This window comes from Bombus flavifrons, chromosome 13, assembly GCF_040668555.2.
Source record: "Bombus flavifrons isolate JBK064 chromosome 13, iyBomFlav1_principal, whole genome shotgun sequence".
Lineage (NCBI taxonomy): Eukaryota > Metazoa > Arthropoda > Insecta > Hymenoptera > Apidae > Bombus > Bombus flavifrons.
In genome coordinates this window covers 12,047,361-12,069,241 of record NC_138454.1, presented here as the reverse complement: position 1 = coordinate 12,069,241, position 21,881 = coordinate 12,047,361, and the positions used below count along the sequence as shown (strand labels likewise).

At 41.0% G+C, this 21,881-nt stretch overlaps 2 protein-coding genes across 8 annotated transcripts in view; one reads left to right on the top strand and one right to left on the bottom strand.

Annotated features, from left to right (window-relative positions):
• Positions 1–20,974, top strand: part of corn (microtubule-binding protein cornetto) — a 33,795-nt gene extending 12,821 nt beyond the window's left edge. For 2 of the 7 annotated variants that reach the window (XM_069125761.1, XM_069125759.1), the window contains exons 2-12: positions 14,979–15,347; positions 16,180–17,536; positions 17,621–17,736; positions 17,831–17,971; positions 18,058–18,155; positions 18,246–18,429; positions 18,509–18,731; positions 18,854–19,104; positions 19,194–19,402; positions 19,478–19,631; positions 19,752–20,974. In XM_069125761.1, coding sequence (XP_068981862.1) covers positions 14,994–15,347; positions 16,180–17,536; positions 17,621–17,736; positions 17,831–17,971; positions 18,058–18,155; positions 18,246–18,429; positions 18,509–18,731; positions 18,854–19,104; positions 19,194–19,402; positions 19,478–19,631; positions 19,752–19,862 — 3,198 coding nt within the window. In that variant the 5' untranslated portion in view covers positions 14,979–14,993 and the 3' untranslated portion in view covers positions 19,863–20,974. Of the gene's footprint in view, positions 1–1,305; positions 1,410–9,977; positions 9,986–10,584; positions 10,695–14,978; positions 15,348–16,179; positions 17,537–17,620; positions 17,737–17,830; positions 17,972–18,057; positions 18,156–18,245; positions 18,430–18,508; positions 18,732–18,853; positions 19,105–19,193; positions 19,403–19,477; positions 19,632–19,724 lie in introns of those variants that run through there. The other 5 variants (XM_069125757.1, XM_069125756.1, XM_069125763.1 and 2 more) reach the window with 5 other exon arrangements.
• Positions 8,060–10,371, bottom strand: LOC138186186 (uncharacterized). The gene has a single exon (XM_069125780.1). It carries the CDS (start codon positions 10,369–10,371, stop codon positions 9,727–9,729), a length of 645 nt encoding a protein of 214 aa, XP_068981881.1. The 3' UTR covers positions 8,060–9,726.
• Positions 20,975–21,881: the final 907 nt, after the last annotated feature.

The window sequence follows — 21,881 nt, the reverse complement described above, 5'->3', positions numbered from 1 at the left end:
TCTTCGTCTCTTCGTCTCGGCGTGGCGCGACGGAGGATCGATGTCGCTTTCGCGCTCTTGATTCCTAACGCGAGAAAGTGGCCAAATCAGATACATGGTGGTGCAATCGTCGATCAACGGCCACTAGCTATCTCGATTATTCTCCCGGGAATCAAAGTCGATTGCGATCCTTCTGTGGTAGACGTACGCGCGTAGAATAGAAATTGGGACATATAGGAGATGGAAGGATTTGAATATCTTTTGGGGTGGAATCGAGGGGTTGACATTGTACGACGCTTGGTAGACGTCTGTTACGGTACAGGCGTTGGAAGTTTTGTCCGATAAAAATAAAAGTTAGACGAAAGTTTGACGGATCTCGTTTGGATTGGTTCGTTAGGTGTAATTGATATTTTTTATTCGTCGATATAGCGTCGTTAACTACACGGTTCTTTTTTTTTCCGACTCGCTCGTTTAAAAAACGAGAAAAAGAATATTTGTTTATTTACCTTCCTAACTGTTTATTTACCCGACAGCATGTTTATTTATACAGGCTCCGCATATGTTTATTTGTGCTTTAACACGACTCTACATTTTGCAGTTGCCAACTAACATTTCCTGTTTCTTTATTTAGATTCCTCGCCGTTGTTATCGTAGGTGTTCGACGTTATATTTTCGACAGGTGTGAAGATAATAATATCGATACTCGCGATATTCATTCATAAGCGTTCATTCAAGCATTCATAAGCAAAATTCCACTGCACATATTCGGCTTTCCGCATCAGCCTTTCTCAACATCGACCATCCGAAAAAAAATCGACGAGTCATCGAATATAAGTATCTGTTAGCTAGTACCATCTAAACAGACACTAAACGTCAACGGAATGCATAATAAAGTTATTTTGATGGAGTTATATATTTCTTCGTCGTAATGTTCGTTGTCAACTAGGTGTTCGATCCAGATAATTACTTACAATCAGATTTTATGTCAATCCGTAAATCATCCTGTGCGCGTCGCTCTGTTATTTCTCCAACTACCATTTCCGATTTACCATTCGATAAGAAATTCCACAAATAGCAAACTTCTAAATTAGCAAGACTTTCTACCGGCGAATTCAGTCAGGAATACTCGCGAGTAGAATTCGACACGGTCAGAATGGTTGGATGCGATCCAAGCAACAACTAGAATCTGAATCAATTCGCTCGGAAAAAGACGGTAAAATCCCTGTAACTGTGCCTGTAGCTTATTTATAAATATATTACCAGCGAAATATCAATATCTCTGGTGATTCAACTGGCGTAAATGCAACCCTAAATACAATTCTGACGCGACTCTCGATCTCGTTGACTCGAGAAGCAGAGGAGTCACTATGACGACCACCGAACGAATCGCTTCGTATTCGCTCGCTCCCCGGATCTTCTCTTTTTTCAAGGTAATTCTCGATAATTAATTTTCTATTAATATTTGCGCAGACTTTTCGCTTCTATATTTCCTCTGACAACCGTTCGTTACTTTTAGAATCTTATACAAATTTTAGAATGTCACTCTGCGCGTCCATCCGTGCGTTCAACTCGGAATAAACATTTGTCAACAAAATTTACAATATCAGAGATTCGAGCTTATTACGAATTATGAATTAAAGTTCCGCGAGGCAATTATACGAAAGGCGATGCGTTTTATTTATCGCTTGCCGTTTATTTGAATTAGAACTATCTTACAAACGTTTATTTTGCTAATGCGATGGATCCGGACCGGTTGTGCGATATTTTCACTGCAATATTTCAAATATGTATCTATGTGCGAACAATTAATCATTGACGCAAGGATTAAATAGAAATGCGAATGTTAGATACGATTAACAAGATAATTATGGCGATCGGACTATCGGGAGAAAGGACTTTATAAATTGGAAAACAAGTGAACGAGCGGCACGGTTGTTTGCATTCGATATCGTGGCATAATGAATTCTCCGTGGAGGAAAACCGAGGTATTCTCGATCTCAAGGGCTCATCGGTTATCTAACGTGTTTCTTCTTCGTTATGAAATATCGTGAAGCATATAATCGCGAGATAACGATATAATTACACAACATAATTTCTACCGGCGCTCATCAGTATCTGTAATTAAATAAATTCTACGTATTATGTGCGTTTTATCGAACCCCATAGTCTCCTCATTGGATGATTCAACGAACAATTTCTCGCATATTCTATAACATACGTGTAAAACGATGAAATTTTTTGTTTCGCCTGGAATTAAATATATCGTAACTATTGCGTCACGTTCGAACCGTCCTGTAGTTGAGAATAGAATTCGTGGCATGAATCATAACGAAATAATTTCACCTTGCTGGTTTGCACGTCGAAATGACGGAGTACTTTCATGCGCAGCCATGCAAATTTTACGTAACTCGAATTCAAATTATTTATCGATTATCGAATGGAACAATCTTCCATGACGTTGAAGAACGTTGAAATTCTTTGCATTGTTCGCGGAGGGACGAGAAAGTTTGCGAATCGAATAGGATGGACTCGATCTATAGTGTTGGAAGATAAAGCGAAACGTCTTGAAAGGCATAGATCGTTTTCCTTTTCCGATCGAAAGGACAAAAGGGACGAAGGATCGTTTAAAAATGGGACGATCGACGATCACAGAGGACGAGACGGAACGAAAATGGATCGCGCAGCGTGGTTCGTCGTCGACGTTTTCGCGTTACACGTTCTGCTACCTTATTTGGTTTCGTCTTCGTGCGAGTCGCAGCACGAAATTGCATAAAAGGCTTCCTGCACGAGCTTTCTTGTCGCCATTCTTATACATCGTCCGCATAATGCAATCTCTTTGACTCATGTCAACGCGAATCCCTTTATCATTGCTTTCATTCGTGAGACTTTATTATGGAAACAGAGGTTCGAATTGGAAACTGCTTATCTTGTTAGCTGTCTTTCTTGCTACAGCCTGTTACGGATCAGTTACTCGTTCAGGATTCTTTCCCCTTCCACTTTCGAATTATTCACCATCCTTTGAACCTCGTTGAGATTCGAACGGCTAATTGTCTTCTCAGCACCGTTTTTACGCTCTCCTTTCTTCTCTGTTTCACATTTTACCTCTATTTGCGTTTCGTAACCGCGTTTTAATCGCATTTTTACGAACTGATTAAATTTCATCGAACGAGTAAAAGAACGAAAGATTTCACCCAGATTCATGAGACCGCGAGACCGTTGTTATTTCGTTTCTGAATTCACGAAACGAAACGGTGCGGCGGCAAAGAGGCTCCTTTGAGAATTCACGCGAGAAACGAACGGAAGCTGAAGCGAGAGCGTCGACGAGGAGGCGCAAAAATCCGTGGAAAACACGCGCTCCCAGCCGGTCGATCTGAACAGCTTGCAAGCTGCAAGCTGCAACGCAGCTCTTTTTCTTCTTATTCGTTGCCCGTGTACACGTACAGCAGCTCGTGTTCGCTTCTGAGTTAAACGCGGATCTAAATACGAAACGTGCGATACTCTTACTCTTGGAGACCGTGGGATCCGAACGATTCGAGATGCTCAACAATGCGTATACTCGTGTATTGCAAGATTTTATAGAAACGAAACGCATCTAATAATCTTTTATTGGAATAAAAACAATCGTTCTGCATCTTTTAGAATTTTTAGAACCTTTCTAAAGGTTGTAATTGGGTATAAAGCAATTAGAACAGACTCGTTAGGAATGTGTGAAACGCAAGGTATAATAGACGGTAGTAAGTGGCTCGTAGATATATAGGGTGATACATAAGGTTGGAATATTAGAATTCTTTTATCGGGCGACGGAAAGTTTGTTCGAATTTTCCGATACGGCTAATTGGCTTGTAACACGAGACGAGTCCACGCGTATTCTTGACGTTGCTTCGATAAGACGAAGCAAGCTTTTAGACTCGTCGGCGCGAATAATTCGTTCAATGTTATCAGGAAAGGGATGTTTCAACCGCATTGCGGTTAGCCCGACTACTATCTGAATCAACGACACGTCATGTGCTGGAACTATTATACGTCTCGTAATATTAAAAATGCAATATGACGAATATACAGGGTGTATCGTGATAAGTTCGTACGAATATATGTCCTATCTGACCTCGTTTCAAAGTTACAGCCATTTTTGCGTTTCGGTAATCCGCAACTTAGCCATTTCGAGAACCTTCTACGAGGATAAGACAGGACGCAGGTTCGTACGAACTTTTTTCATTGTTCTTGCGCCACCTGCGCTCTTGAAGCGGGTACACCTTGTACAGCGCAACGAATCTGAATTTAATCTCTTTCGTCTCTTTCATGAACCTGTATGTTAAAAATCGCACAGGGATTCTTAATTAGCAGCGTGTCTTTATAGACAGATTTACGTTTGCGAATACGTTCAATTATAATCTGCCTAGATCGTTGCAAATTCATCTGAATTTCAACGTACACGTATCGCGTTACAAGAAAATTACAAGGTGCTGGCAGAATTTTAGAATGGGAACGAATGTTGCGGTAAAATACTTGTTAAACAAAGATAGTCGAATAGTAGGAAAATAACAATTGGATCGATACTTGGTATAGATACACGCTTCTTCTTTTATCTATCTATATACATATATGTGTGTGTATCTTTCTGTGGTTGCTATCGATGGGCCACACGTGCTCTTCGGATTATGTTGTGAACGGTGGTTTCAATTACATCGACCCGTTTGACTAATGGAATTTTCGTCCAAGTTTCGCAAAGAGTCAATATTTACAATATGATCGAATGGTGATACGCGAGCATCACCCGGTATATGGCGTCAGCATTGTCCGTCTGAAGAGGCGCACGTGTCCTCATTAACGGGCGTACGTTTCACCGAGTTAGGGTAGAACTTTAGCGAGCGTTCAGAATTCTCTATTCGTCTCGCTGTATACTGTTAATTGCATTTGCACCGATCGACTTTCCACCCCTCTTTTCGTTCCAAACGCTCTTTTCGTCGCCTGCTTCTGGCTCTCCCTTTCTTCCTTTTCTTCCGTATCGTTCGTACGTATCAAACAGAGCGGAGAAAAATTATATTTCGGAAGTTAAAATACCCAAAGGCGTCGACGTTTCACCTTGATTCGTCGATAGTTTGATAAAGTTTTAACGAAAATTTTAAGCTACCGTCAGAGGCAGCTGAAGATTTCTCCTGTAGCGTCCTTGACACCTTCGATTCCACGACTTTCCTCAATTTCTCGAATGTTCGATGATCTAGGCTAAAGAAATTACGGAAAATCGTGGAGTCGGAGGTGTCAAGGACACTGCAAGAAAAATTTTTAATTATCTCTGATAGGAATTTAATATTTCGTTTCGAACTTGCAATGGTCTGGTTCGATGTCGCTTGGCGATGATTCGAAGGTCGTTCGAAGGTCAAAACATACATACGATACGCACACGATTTTTAACGCGTAAAAACATCGTAACATAATCTAGTTTAACTTTCTTTAGAAAAATGTCTTTAGTTGGAATTCTGAAAAGAAAAGAGGCTGTTATTCGTAAGAAAAGTTGAAGCGTGCTGCAAGAACGTAAACTACAGTTCCTGTGGATCCTTTCGAGTACGCCCAACTAATTTCACATTCTCGAAAGCGACTTGTTCAGTCGTGGAACTGCGCGTAACAGAGCACGGTGGTAATAGACGAGGGGATCTTTTTTTTTTCTTTCTTTTCTTTTCTTTCTTTCTCTCGAATCCCTCGATGGTCTTAATAAAGAGCAAAGCGAGTTTTCTCTAGTAAGAAACTTAGCTAACGATCCCCGGTTGACCTCCATTACGACTGGCGACCTTTGCACCGCGTCGACGGAAAGCTGGGTCAGAAAGGCGGATGAAAGCGCTGAATGGCGGCGCGACCCTCGATTCCAGCGGGCTCCTCCTTGAATTAACGAAGGAACGAACGCATCCGCTCCTCGTGCGCGATACTGTGACCATATAAAGAATCCTCGTTCGTCTGGGCGGAAATGAGTATCGTCGTCAGGCTTGTCCGAAACTTCACGATCGAAACAACCATGTCCTTGCAGCAAGTGGATCATATACGTCTTCTCGTCTTTGATTTTTCCAATTTTTATACTCTCTGGTTGCTTCTTCCGTTTAGGCGTCGCGAGTGAAAAATTATATTTTATATTTTTGACTTACTTTTGCGCGTACAATCATTTCCAAACCCATTACACCATATTGTACAGGGCATCCTGTAGGTGTATCCAGTGACGTAAAAATTGTCATTATCTCCTCCACTTATGAATTCTGTTAATGCTCAACTGGATCGGACGATAAGGCGACGCGTTAGCGATATCTTATCAGCCGATACCGGTCTGATATTTTAAAAGTCTCTCTCGTTTCTTTATTTTTTAAATATATTTACAGATGGATTCGCTCGATTTGCTTAACGCAGGTTTCTATTATCGTGATTTTTACTTGATTCTTTATCGTAGATCATCGATCAATGGTCCGAGAACAGAGTCACGGTCAGGTTGATATCGATCGACGATACTTTGATCGCAACAACGTTGCTATAATATCCGCAGTCGTTTGCCAACTAGTATATTACGCGACCAGCATGAATAAATATCTGAACTTGGGGGCAAAACACGCGCAGCTCAGAAATCATTATGATTTCAAGCGTTGAAGTAACACGGTTCAAAGAGTCGAACGTATACTACACCTGATAGGAAAAATAGGAGAAAAAATTCTCTGTTGCGATACGAGAGTCGTAAATTGGACACGATGGGTTCTACGGAACGTCTTGGGTACAATAGATACGGAATGGCGATGGTACAGTGGATTCCTTTGATTCTTCATTTGTATGTTGAAAATGAAATCTTCGTTGCGTATCGTTAGCCCAGAAAGAAAATGGATAGTTCAATTTACGATAACATTCGCGATACTCGGTTCACTGTACACGGACGTTTCTTTATTCCGAATGCAAGAATTCTTATATTCTACGTTACTCCAAGTTATATAATCATGATGCGGCCAAAAATACAGCGATACTTTATCTACGTGAACCTGGCACAAGTAATTCGTATAATCGGAGTTTGTTTAACCTACTATCTATGATCTTTCTTCGTACAATAGGAATTGCATTAGTAAGTGGAACCAGTATTAGGGGCTATTACGTATTTGCTATACACGAGAAATTAGTCGAATAATATTTCCTTTGCCATCTTGTATACGAATCTCCGAGTTGGATCAGCGAATTAGCAAATTTGTAAGTTACCGTATTTTCCAGTTAATAAGAAACTAACTTAACGAGTTAACGAGCTACCGCTAGATTGACTTAATAAGTTAGTAACTTGATATCGGATTGGTTGTTGAACGAATCTTTTACCTTTGAAAATGAGGGAAAGATCGATATCTCATCGTCGAGTCGTTAAATCTTGATACCTCTAATAAGAACCGATAGACAAAGCTTGTAAAAGCGAATAGTAGTCGTATAAATTTATTCGAGCATCGATCGGAGGCCATTCGCGCACGATTCGTAATTTCGTCAGCATGTCGCGACCCATTTCGAACAGAGAAACCTCCGGCAGATGTACGACGGTTATTGCATACCCAGAACCAGCCGTGCCACTCGACGAACTCGCGGATATCGAATGTTTGGCGATGATTTACCGCAGACACGCGGCCCCTATCGATCATACACCGTTCCCATGGAGCGCGGCCACCTACACGGATTTTATTTTCGCGCGCCAATCGACCGGTGAAAGTCACGAAATTCTCATGCGACTCCCTGCATCGCGAACCTCGCTCTTCTTCTCAATACCTTTACGGCAGATACTCCGGTGTCGTACGATTAAAATATCGATCAGCGGTCGTGTTACGATGCAAAAACTTTGTTGCTATATTTTTGGTCCACCTTTCGGCCAGTTTCTTTTTATCGTTAAAAAATATCGTAGCTTTTTGGAAAATATGATCGTTAGAATCGTTGTTAATACACGCGAAGAAAGTCTTCTCGAAGATCTGCGTTGAGACAGGAACGCAAAAGTGAAATATGAAAATTCAAAGACTGCGAAATCGAAGGAAATAAATTTAGGTATCGAGGGGAGCGAAAGTGAGGTATACAGGAAAATAATAGGAGAAACTTTGACTCTATAACACGTAATTTATTAGACAAATGCGCATCTTCCATTTGATACTTGGTATCTTTTAATTTCCTTAGCTACACGTGCACTGAAATATACAGCCAGTCAAAAATTGCCAACTATTTTATTAATTGCGTACACCTGTATTTCAAATATTTGAACTAACACTGGAGATTTCGATAGAAATTTCCTTTAGACTGATAGATCTTTGGTTACAGAATTTTCAAAAATGATAGAAATCCAATTTATCTTCTTTTTTTCTTCTTAAGTGGTCGGAATCTATAGAAAACATAGCGTAATTCCAAGTTTTCACCGATGGCAACAAAGTTTCGCTGACAATTAGATCAGTACATAATTCGCTATACGCAAATACATATATTGGTCGAATATAAAGTAAGCTCGCTAAAAGTTCCTAACTTAGAAGCTCGTAAATAACCATGTGGCCGAGTAAAAAATAAGCGAGAGATACTAAATCGTATCGGCATATTTTTCTACTTGTTTTTGACTAGTAATTAAGTACTTCGCGAGATTCATTATCGCTCGTGTTTATGGAACGTGTTTGTACCATCTATGGTTTGTACTGTCCGTATGAGTTGTCCGACAACGATAACGATAAGTAGATAAGAAATAATGAAATACTGAAATATCGATCACATGTACAATTGCTAATTACTTATAAATATTTCATGGGCGTTTATCGTAATTATTGGAATGTAAATGGATGAACTACATCCATCGAACAAATCGAACAAATAGATCGTACTTGGGCATTTTAAAATTAACTCGATTATTTATCTATCCCTAATAAATAAGTAATTAAACAGAACATTCGTAATTAACAAATTAATTACAGTTGACGATTGAATTATTATGATCTATACATGTACACATAAGACGTAAAAAAATTACAAATTTGTTTAAAAATGTTCGATATCTTGGTCTCTACAAGATAAACAAACGAAATTCACGATTAGGAACTAAGAGAATTATAGTTAAAAGGAAAATACAATTAAATCATTTTTCGCTGAAATATTTATCAAATATTTCCTTGTTTTTACCTGACACCGTTTTATAAGAAGGATGAAACGAGAAGTTAAAGAAACCCCGATTTTAGTTTGATCGATCACGATATCGCCGATGTCTTTTATCTACGTTTTCTCGCGATGACTCGATTCCGGGCATCCCAGATTTCGTCGAAAAGTTCTTCCACGAAGAATCATCGAGGAAGTATCTTCACTCTAGTCACTTTTACGCAAACGTTCGATCCACGATCAGATCATCCTCTTCAATGTTTTAACAGTTCCAACTCCGTCCACGTGTAGGAACTTTAAGTCAGACTTAGGTCGCGAGAATTTAACACAGTATTTCTTACGTTTTCCCCGTTTTTTTAATTTCTTCCTCGACGTGGTTCGACTATTGAAATCAGTATTTCACGATTTTAAGTCAACCTTCGTCTTTTCCAAATGCGTATCGTCAAAATCGAAATCGAACAATTTCGGTGCTAATCAAAATAGGAATTCAAGATTGAGGTGATTAATTACTACGATAAATCTACCACTATCGATAGAGCATGCACCTCTCTGGTTAAGAACCATTCGGTTGGGTTCTGATTTAGAATGCTCTTCTAGAATCGTACAATTTTCCCGTTGTTTGTCACATTTTCTCCTTTATTTCATCTCGATTTTCGTTTTCGTTTTATTCGGCACAATCCTCACGGAGGAAACTCCATTCAAAGTCCTGGTGGACGCTTCCGGATTCGTGAACCATTTTTTCACGATCTTTTCATCGTATACAAAAGTCGTAACGATCTTAGTCCTCGTCGATCTTCCCTTCTTCTCCTCCTTACCACCCAAATCGTCTCGTCTCTCTTTTCTTCTATTCTTTTTCTTTTCCTCGTTCTCCGCCTGCGAATTCTCTTTTTTCAAGGCATCCTCGGTTTCCTCGGAGCTCCTCCTTCCTTCGTCCATTCCTTTTCCCGCCTCCTCCTTCGAAACTTCCGACTTCCGATTCCTCATCCTCAACTCAACGTCGAACTTTATTCTACCGCCATCACCGTGATACTTTACTTTATCCTTGATCGATTTTGGACCCAAAAGAACCTGCCCACCATCCCCCGTGTACTCCACGTCTCCCATGTTCTGGTCGATCCTCAATCGACAACCGTCGCCGATTACTTTCACGCTACCTCGGTTCTTCGACATCGAAATGTCGCATCCGTCGCCGGTGATCTCGAGGACCTGCTTGTTGGAACATAGATTCACCGAGAGACCATCGCCAGCGATCTTCCTCACCTCTCCTTCCTTCACTCCCATGTTTTTCGAACGATGATCGTCTATTTTTACGGTCTTTCTCGTAATCCGGTATCGAGTGTAATCGTAGAGGTGTTTCTGTAAAACGAAACGTCCGAGGAGCGTCTTATGCAACGCTCGCGGAGATCGATTTTCCGGAGTTGTTGTTCCTCCTTCGTCCAGTTGAGTCTTTAATCGCCAGTGGTTTCGTCGTTTTTACCTGGCTTCTTCGTTCTTGGCAAATTCATTCGATAATCGGCTAGACGAATCAGGCTCTGTTTTTCTTCTCCATGTTCGCCAGGAGGATCGTCGTCAGGTTTAACAGCCTGGTGCTGCGGTTCGACGAGGTGAGTGCTTTCACTCAGGTTTCTTTGATTTTACGATCAGTTGGATCAGAAATTTTCTGACCTTATTATAACTTATACGTGGTATATTTGATATATTTGAGCGTTGGGCGATAATATTTAGGCATTACCGTATATAATACTTCGTATAATATGTAGATTTCGCAATTTCCCTGGCGATTTTTAACCAACTCGAGAATTTTTAGAGAAATATTCCGAGGATCGCGTTATTTTCGAAAGATAGATTTCGATGGAATAGCGATTGCGACGATATGCTTTGGTTCCCGGATAAAGCGATTTTTTATTATCTTCGGTATTTTCTTCGCTAGCTATCTTCGAGTTCTGGAAAATATAAAATATTTAGATTAGCTTCGCGTAAATATTCAGGCCAAGATTGCCGCGATAGAATCTTTCCTAGCAAACGATAATTTCAAGATTAGACCAAAGCATTTCGAACATTCGAGATATAGGTTTTTTTTTCGTAACTAACCGGAGAAGCGTTCGATCGGGTTTCAAGCATTAAGTTTGTTAAATCGATACGAGACTCACCTTGATCTTCTTTATCGAGATTCTTCACTTTCTTCTTGGATCGCACATATTTATCACGTATATTTGATACTGGTTCTATCTCGCTATCTTCTCTGTAGTAGAATCACTTCGTCAAACTCGCCAAACCTGTTGTTTTCTCTTCGCCAAGATACAGCAAGTTGGCTTTCATACTCCGTTGCACTTCTACGTCACCGTTCCAAATACTGCTTTAGGAAATCGATATACACTGTTCTTCCGTCAACTTTCTTTAGTCCAAAAGGACGCACGTTGAAAGAAATTTATTCGACCTTTTAATTAACCAACTAATTAACAAAAATGTCACTTTTCTTCTTCTCCCTCGTCTATCGATTTTCTTCTTTCTTAACGCGTTAAGAAATTTGTTCGGCCCTTGATCGAGCGCCCAACTACAGACCGGTTAGTTGAACAAAAAGACAGAAAACTTGTGCTTCTCTGTCGATTTTATCAGAAATGGACACGTCGAAGTATTCGTTCGACCAACGAACCAACCACACAGATCGATGAATTAGCTATAGAATATTAACCACTGAAAGGACGCAACGAGAGGCGGAATAAATTACGAAGTGGTAAGACGGTGTGAGGAGCGTGGTACCGTGGATCCAACGTGGGATCGAGTGGTTGTTGGTTTGTTGAGTAGTCGAACGAGACAGCCAGCAGCAATAGCGTAGCTGCGCCGTAATAATGGTTGGCGCGGCACGAACCGGGGTTCCTTGTCGGCCAATCCGGCCTCGCCGCTTTCGGGACTTCACCGAGACCTTCTAGCCGCCACTGGCACGAGAATCGCTTTTACACGGTTCTCGCCGATTATCACGGTCAAGCGTAGCTCTCTATCGCCAACGATATCGACCTTACGTATTTCTCAGAGTCGAGCAATTTCTTCGAGACACTCGCCGGGGTCTGTCCGTTTTTTCGCTATAATATCATTATCGATAGCTTTGTTCGAAATTGGAATATGTATCGAGATTACAAGGTACTCGAATAGATGGCTCTTATTCGGAGGTAATCGTCGATGGGATTTAGATAGGCTAGACTGGGTAATAATTGTTTGGAAGAATGGGAAACGACGTAAATTTAAATGAGAGGATTTCGTTCGTCGTTTCTCAGTGGTCGCTGGTAGGTTAAAGTTTCCTGTTGGACGGTTTGTGTAATTGGAGGAAACTCGAATCCGGCTGAGTTGCTCGAGGATTCTGGTGGTGGGTGGAGTGACCTAATCGTTCGTAGGTCATTGCGGTGTAGAATGTTTTAACGTTTCCTTCGATGCTCGTACTGGTATATTAAGATTTTTTGAATTGCTCGAATATCGAGCAAATCGTTGGAGCATTTTCGTTGCAACGATGTAAATTTTAGAAATTTGAAATATTAAATATAACGTATGAATTTTCAAACGTTGGTTTTTCTAACTCGAGCGTTAGAAGCGAATTAGAATTTCTAGAATGGAATTGCGTCGATGCAATTTAATTTAAAGGAACGTCTCGTCGTTCCTGTAGTCTTTGCCGTTACGACTTACGATGTTCGAGCATCCTTAAATTAGGGATACCGGAGCTTCTTCCTTCTGATATTCATCTCGATCGTCAAAAGCAATTTCCTGTTACTTTAAGTTACGACACGGAAAGAATCAGCCGATTGTAAAGCGAAAAACTTCGAAATTAACGAGTCGAAATGACCCAAAACTGGTAAAATGCTGACATAAAGTTGGATAAGAGAGTTTATCCGGAGACACGTGAATGTATTCGTCGCCAAGACTTCTTGCCTTTCATCAGATATAAATTACACGAAAGATGCGCAGCGATCGATCAACGATGGATTGCACACTCGTTCAATGACTAAGCACGTGATTAAACGCCTTTTACGCGATCTAAACATGCTCGGAAGGGGGAACACCGCGTGCTGACGTGATCTTCCTCGCCGATTATGATTGAAGTACACAGTGTGTACGTAACCACGCGGAAGAGAAAGAGAGGAATATATCGCGGAAGCAGTGACTAAAAAGAGAAACGAAAGCATCGAGTGAGAGATTATAAGACGGAAGTGGAGGCGAACGTGCTGATGTTTTTACCGCTCTACGGTCACGTTGAACCAATGTTTCTCCTTTTTTCTTTTTCGTGGACTTTGTTTTCGACTTTCAATGCCTTTTGAAACCTGTGCGTCTTGAGTATCGTAACGCACAGATCGAATATCGCAATAATTTAATGTAGTTAAATCAATGGATGTAAAACTTTAGTCGCAATGGTAGGTAACGAGCAATAGAAACATACCGATCAAGATCACCGAAGTAACTGGTTTTGTATTAAAATAGAGTAGACAACATTTCTGAATAAACGTATTTCTTTCAACACGGAATGATCAATTTTAATACATCGTATTTCTTCGACTATGTTTTTCTTTCTTATTACCGCCTCTTTCGTTTCCTAGCTGGTAATAACTTAATTGAGGCGACTGATGTGTTTTTAAAATTGATCGTCTAAATTGCGTTCTTTTTTTTTTTTTTTTTTTAGACACGTAATTTAACACACGTAACGGTTATTTTTACCGTATGCTTCGAGGACTTTGGTCGATTTGTCTTTGCAGCGAGTTTTACACGTTTGACCAAAAGGTATATGTCACAGATTCCCCGGCTGGTAATGAGAAACAAATTACGCGATCTTACTCGCAATTTCGCGATACTTCGAACACGTGTATTTACACGCATGGTCGATGAATCAAGGAAGATCTCGTACTAGCGACGCGACACCTTCATTCCCGTAATGAGTAAGATTCATTCATTTAATTCGCAAGTGAAAGTTCCAATGTGAAACTCGAAAAAGTAAAACAACGATACGGCGAAACGATAAAAGAAGAAATAGGCTAAGAAATGAGTAAAATACTTTGAAGAAAAATTTACCAAAATATCCACAATCACCCTATAGATTTCACACTCGAATTCGTTTAACCCCTTGTATAATCGGATGAACGGGGAATTTCCTTCGGGCGATTGGACGGAATATTAAATTTTCATCTGGATCTCAAAAATCGTTGGCCCTCGTCCATGTGTGTTTCATTTTCGTGAATTCTGGAAGGATTGCCGGATATGGTCCGAAGTAATCGAATATCAAGCCGATTGCCAATGCATGGTCAAGATCCGGATTTTAATTGCTTTATCGATCTGGCAAGTCTGTCCAGTCTGTGCTGGACGTTGCTTTGTTCGTTCAACCGTGAACGGTCCCTTTCGATTATTCGTTTCTCTGGTTCGAGAATTCGTCTGTGTCTGAGTTAGTCGGTCAGTCTCTCATATAGCGTGACTACGTTAACTTCGCTGTGCTGTCCTTCTTTGGTATTTTAACTTCTCTCGACCTAGATTATTATCTTTTTTTCTTTTTTCGTGGAAAGAAGAGGAAATCGAGCTCGAATACGTTCGGACAGGAATCGATGCAGCCTACGCATCCTCGATGCGACGTTTACGTTCGATTTTCTCGGCAACGAGGTCTGCGAGGATAAAATTGTATTTTACTCCTCCACACTGTGCGATACTTGGTAGAGTTCTGTTATACCGTATGCGTATTACGTATGTAACGCGTAAAAAATTACATAAAAAGTCGTCGTAATGACTAAAGCCTGAAGCAAACTTTTACTTAGGTTTCTTCCATTCCTCGAATTCTCTTCGTGTAAAAGTATCCATTAAGTTGGCACGATTATCCAGCATATATTCAACGTGGTTCATTGTTTGACTATTTTGAATTACAGAATGGCAACCGCGAAATGAGCGTGTCACCGACGAACGAGCAATCAAGCCTCGAGATGGAGAAGACGCCGCTCGAGGACAACAGTCTGAAAGTTTCGCCAGTGCTGAATGTGGCGAGGCAGGACTCTGGAGTCCCGGAGGACCTCGCCTCGCCATTGGTCGAAGCAGATAAGCCTTTGCACGAGGATGACATGGACTCGACGATAAACAGCGACTGCAATATCACCGTGATCCACGTGACCGAATCTTCCGAGGCAACTAAGCCAGATTCAACTCTGAACAACGAGAGGAAGGATTATACGGGCGAAGGGAAGGACAGCAAAGACGGAAGCGACAGTGGAGTGGAGGGCTGCGCCACCGAGGTGCCAAGGGTGAGGATCGATCGAACTGGACCGTAGAAAAATGCGAGTCCCGGGTCGTTTCGTTGCATTCGATCGTTTAGTGGTATTTCTGTGGCAAAGGGCGTTTTACTTCGAATTTTCGTTTGTTCGTGCTTTGTACGATAGATGGAAAGTCTGTTAAGGGATGAAACGATTTGGAACAATTTCTGACTACGTTATATAGAAGTTCGACGTTAGAGAATATACAAGAATTTTTCTCGATCGCTTAAAATTTGATAAAGGAACGTAAGACCTTGCAAACAGCTCTTTAGATTTTTACGTACGAAGGCTGGTACGAGGTCATTCTCAATTATTCCACTGACCTATTAAGAGCTATTTAAGGTCTTAAACACACTTCGTATGAAATTCTCCGCGAAAACATCGAAGGAAGGAAAAATTCGTGCGCTTCTAACGTACGAAGGATGTTGGATTGGGAGAGCTTTCGAGATTACAGTTTACTACTATACAGGGTGACCCATTTCGGTCTGTAAATAAATTCGCCTGGAAAAGTACTGCGAATAGCTCGAAGCAGTGCTAGTAGGTCATTGGTATTTCACACGAGAAGGAACTGTTGGTTCAGGCGCCAAGAACGCTTTAATCTCAAAAAATTCTTGTACAAATCGACCTTTTTTACGCGTGCTTGAAAAATATTTCACCGATTCCTCTTATATAATTTCCATCGAAAATCTCTCAATAAGCGAAACGGTTAACAACTTTACTACAATAGAATGACACGACTAAGATCTGAGTCACAGACCTGAGACTTTTCTCGCTAAGCTATTGTCGTCAAAATCCTATCTACATTCACCGATGCCGGTTTCAGGTACGAAGTCGAAACAGCATAGATTATGCGAGCAGCTGCGGCGGCCTCGACGAGGCGTCCTGCGATTCCAGTCTAGTCAGCTGTTGCTCCGTCTACGAGGACCCATGCGCAACTTTGCCCGACGACGTGAGGTTGACCAACGGTGGAGAAGGTACCAGCGAAGGTGGTAGCGAAAGTTCCTCCATAGCAGGCAGCGTTTCCGCCAGGGCAAATCGAACGAACGCCAAGAGAACCATAGCCGTGTCCAACACTAGTAAAAAGAAAACCACTACGACCGAGACTCAAAAGAACGCTAGGGTAAAGCCAACGCCATTAAGCACCAATTATTCGGCGACTCCAGCACGTTCGAAGCCGCGTACCGCGACTCCAAGGGGCATCCTGTGCAAAACACAGCCAACGACGAGGGACAGGGCCCGGTCCCGAGAGAAATCTGCCGTCAGAGAGAATAGTAATGATAACACGACAAATAACAGTCGGGTGACGACGACATTCCGTTCAGGATTGAATTCAATGCCGCCGCGAACGAGGACGAGGCCGATTCCCGATTCACTGCCGTCCGTACTCACCACGGAGATCAACAAAGACCTGGCGCAGCGTGGCCGAGGTCAGAGCGGTAGCTGCAGATCTAGAGGTGGGTCCAGCACACGTGGTGCACGCACGCCGAGTTCAACGCCGTCCGAAGAGATTCGAAAACCTCTGTCCACCCCTAGGGTACCTTACACAGGTCGTGCCGAAACTTCGAAAGCTTCTAGACCGGACAAGATGACCACAAGTATGGATAACAAGGCGCTGGATACGTACGCCACGTTACCTAGAAGGAACAGGAATAAAATAAGTATCGCTAAAGTCAGTGAAAAGACGGACAGGACTATCAGAAGTAGATCTGGAAGTAGAGACGCGAGCCTGAGTAGACAACAGATCGAAAAGAAGACCACAGCCAAAGATTCTTCGGGGCACAAGAGTCTGCCGCCATATCCTAGGCATAAGACCGTGGAGAAGACGCGTATTTACCACGAGACCAGCGTGCAAACTGGTCTGACCGGTCACGATATTGAGAACGCTTTGTCCGGGGTGCCGAGCGCTGTCACCGGCCCGGAAGTGGTGGAGAGACTGCACGAACAATGTCAAACGGAGGGCACGTGGGAGGACATGCACGCGATGCAGACCGACTTGAAAAGGTTAAACGAAGAAACGTCGCAGCAAAAAGAGGAGAACGAGAAGCTAAAGTCTGAGATCGTGGAAGTGAAGCGTCTTCTTGAAGAAGAGCAAGCGGATCACGCGTTTGCGCGACAAGAATTGGATAGAAACGCGCAACGGGTACTGGCGATGCTTGGCACGCCGCAATCAGAACATGCAGGTAGTTATAAAGATACTTAAGTCGAAGCACTGTATCTCTCTTTGCTCGCACTTACTAGATTGAGCAATTATGGCTTGGTTTTAGAAGGCAGCGATAGCTTCCTAGAGCTGGAGTGTCATTTGCAATCTTCTGGTCAAGTAGTTGCTAATCAACAGTTGGAGATAGCAGACTTACAGTCTCTGTGCCGTATGTTAAGTAGGGTAGGTTATATTATTCTTCTAGTGTTGCTTTCGTATCGTGGCTTGACTATTTATTTGTACTTGTTCCTTCGTTATATTTGATTCGTTTATGGAGGATTTGGAGAAAAGCTTGGCTGCCCAGAAAGCATTGTTACAACAACAACAGGAGCTGGAAGCTGAGTCGGCAGAGATGCAAGATTTCCTCCAAGAAGAGAAAGCTACTTTGGCGGACGCTTTAAAAGAGGCGGAAACAGAGGTGGTATATTCTTGATACATAGATACAAAGAGAACCAGGAAGCGACCGACGAACACGTTAGTATAATTTTTCTTTTTAATTCGTAGCTTGCGAAAAAGGAGGAACTGTTGACGAAACGCGAGTTGGAATTAGAGAGGCAAACGGAGGAATGCAAACATTTAGTGCGAATCAGCGAACAACGAAGGTAAGTATTTACACAGGTCAAATATATCTTGAAAAGTTTCCCTAAACACGAGTCTCTTTACTAACATAGTGTCTCGACATACGTTTCTAGACAAGAAAATTTATCTATGAGCATGAAATTAAATGCGGTCGAACGACGAAGTAGGGAACTCCTACTTACACAAGGCGCCGCCGTTTCCGGAGCTGCGGTTGCGCTTTCCGGTCTTGGAACTAGGCTAGAGGGATTGGTAGACCAGCTGATAACATCCTATAGTATCTCAGTGAAAGACCTTGAAGTAATATTCCACCATCTTCCTTTGTTACTCGTTTCTTTTCTCTTTACCATTTAACGGCATCTAACAATTTCATTTGTAGGATGTGATATATCACAATGAAGCATACAGTAGAAGCAATAGCAGCATTGAATCGAGTCCTGTTAGCTCTAAACATAGCCTGAAAGAGTGTACACCTAGTCCAAAAAGTGGTTCCTTCGTTTCCGCGGTAATTGGAGCAATCCGGAACGCAGCGACGCATCCTTTTGCAACGAAAAACACCGATAAAAAATCTACCTTAGAATCAGCCAAACAAATGTATAAAGGTATAATATTGTAATTTAAATTTAATCGTTTGAGAACGGTTACTAACAGCGAGGAATCTCGATTAATCGATGATCAAAGGCATCGTGCAGCAGTAACGGCCTTGTCATATGTAATTATTTAGAATTGAGCATGGAATCATCGTCCGACTTGCTCGATTTCGAAACCGAGCCATGCCTGATGATGGAAAGCGTGTTAGAGGATGTACCCCTGCCCGATACATACTCGCATAACATGGTATCGAGTAGCGACTCGCTTCGCAGAGCTTTGAGTTTTCCGGAAACTGTGGACGAGAGTAATTTGAAAAAGACGCGCACCAACGAGGAGTGTTCGAGTCTTACGAATCTCACGCAAGCTATTTTACATCGTCGTAAGGTATAAACAGAAAAATATCGAGAAACAGTTGTGAAATGACAAAGCCGTAACGACGGATTATCAATTGAAATTTGTATAATTGTTCAAAGGTTGAAAACGAGGAAGACGATGATTGTGACTCTATCAGTGAGTCAGACACCGGCACCAATGAAGGCCCATTGGCTTCGGATTATTGTCCCGCTGTTGGTCTTGTTGATCAAGTAATCGATGTAGATAACCTCGTCACGAAATTATTAAAAGTATTACGAATAATACAGCTCGATAACGACACGTGCATTCAGGAGCTGAAAGAAGAGAAGTAATTTCATATTTCTTTGCTGTACACCAAGACACGCGTATAGAGAACACTGCATAAATACATAGTGATTTGCAGATCCGAGTTAGAAACGAAATTAGAGGTAACTGTAACGGAATTAGAGGAATTGCGTAAAATCGTGGACAGCCTGCATCAATCGGACGAAATTCTCAGCAACACCTCGGACAGAAGGCGTAGCGTGATGGAGAACTGTCGTCTACTGATCAAAGAGGTAATAGCTGGTGACGTTACCGATACATATCTATAAAATGTTTCTGGTGCCGTTTTAAGAATTTGTTAATCAACGATTGACTTTTTAAAAAAGATGTCAAATGGAATAATTCCTCTATAGGCGGGTAAGGAGGAATTAAAATTTGACGAGCCCGCAGTTGCTAATAATAGTGGAGGAGCTACGAACTGCGAAGATCTCAACGCGAACGCAGCGGCTCAACCATCTTCCTAAACACCTTTCCTCTTACTCTTGGTTTCCTTTCCCCCCCCCCCCCCCTTCTTTCCTTTTTGTTGTCGTCCTTTATTTCTTACGACGTGCATCATTACTGATTCCATTGTTTGCATAATTGTCCGTTGTTGATGCCAAAACGGGAGCTGCGTAGGAAAATCACCCTAATGCGTATCGTTTGGGGGAATGAGAATTGAGCTAAACTGGCGCTCGACGATGTGTACATGCAAACTTTTCTCGGCGAATCACGTCGAGATGATTAGCTAATATGGTAGTCCATAAAGCATAGACATTTTGCGTGTGTCGAAGTCGTGTACAGCTTTCTCCGTGCCGTCATGTTATGGAAGGTGTTCGTGCGTATTGCTTTAGTATATTTTATCGTTGAGAGACGTATAATCCGTGTATATAATAACAGTAAATCTGTCCTCATAATTTCAAAATTGATATAGTCGATAATTCATGATCCGATATCGTAGTCATACAACCTCTGGCTTTCTTTCAGTCGGAGATTATAATTTAAATATATCCTTTTGAATCATTGTCGTTTTTGCGTATAACATGGTCGAAACAATAGTTAGTTATCTCGCGTTAGGATTACTCGCGATTAATCGCTTTAAAAGAAAAGAACAAAAAAATTATGAAGCATAGACAAATTTGTTAAGGATACTTAATTGCGATAACAAATGAATTTCCTTCTCGTGCCCACCGAATTACATTTTATCCTGCTATTAATGACGAACCATTTTCTCAAGAGTATTAATTCCTATATACATACTTAGAGAGGAAAGCAGATAGGTTGTAATGTACCTTAAAGCTCCGTTCATCGAAGTTTGCAACTCATTTGAATCTTGGAAACAAAAGTAAGGAACGAATGTGTAATCTTCAAACGTAAAATGACAACAGGGTACATTAGGTTTACGATGCACTACATAGTGATGATTGGCGCAATTAATATATTGTCAGATATGAATCGTTCGAATGGAACGACACACGATGTTGTTCGTAATATTATTTGATTCGTCATTTGTCGATATTTAAATATCCTTGCCGTTCCAAACGTGATTACAAACATGGCCGGGAATATCTTTTGTTTGAACATTTTCATAAAAAAGAAATGAAGAACGGAAACACGGAAAGATATAAATATTTGTCGCAAATTATTCCCGAGCACCGTAATGATGAAAAAAAGAAACAAAGAAAATACACACGTTACATACAGAACTGCTTTCTATTTTAATGGTGAGATATATTTGAAGAACATATTCTTGTACACGCTTCCATAAGTCACAATTATTCATCGTGTAAGTTTCGAAAGCATTGTATATACATATATGTAAGTGAACATCGTGTAACTTACGACTTTATTCTAATTGCGTTTCAAACGATCGGTCCTTTTTTTTTATATAGGTTACCCTTCGTTCTTTTCCTTTAATAGTAGAAATTACTTATTGCAAAGATCGTGTGAAAGTGATTTTTTTCTCTCCTCTATCTTCCTTTTTACTTTTTTTTTTTTTTTAATGAAATAAACGATTCCACCCAGATGATATATATTCTGAAAATCATAGTCCTAAGCATTTTTTATACAAAGTATTGTGATGATATACCAAAAAAGAACTCATAAATAATGTATTTTAATTTTTAATCAAATAAATTTCGTTTCGATAAGAATCGTGTATCGTATGTTTACTTGAGTATACAATTGTTCGTGGAGGGCTCGAGTATTGGTTCTATGCAAAGAATAATATTAAAAAGTTACAAATAACCCATCTAAACCTCACGCCGTTCACAGGCTCGTGCGATATTTACCTTCTTGATATTTTCTCTTCGTGTTTTTTCTATAAAATATCTGCCCAGTTCGTTACAAGCAAGATTAAAAATAAATATAATCTTAAGATAAAATTAATAATCAGTTAATGTCGACGTAAAGGACAGAGAATGACAGTAGGAATGAGACAAATGGTCGATTGTCAAAAAATATTGATGATAGGATAATTACATTTTACGCGAATGTCTTGCAGCGTT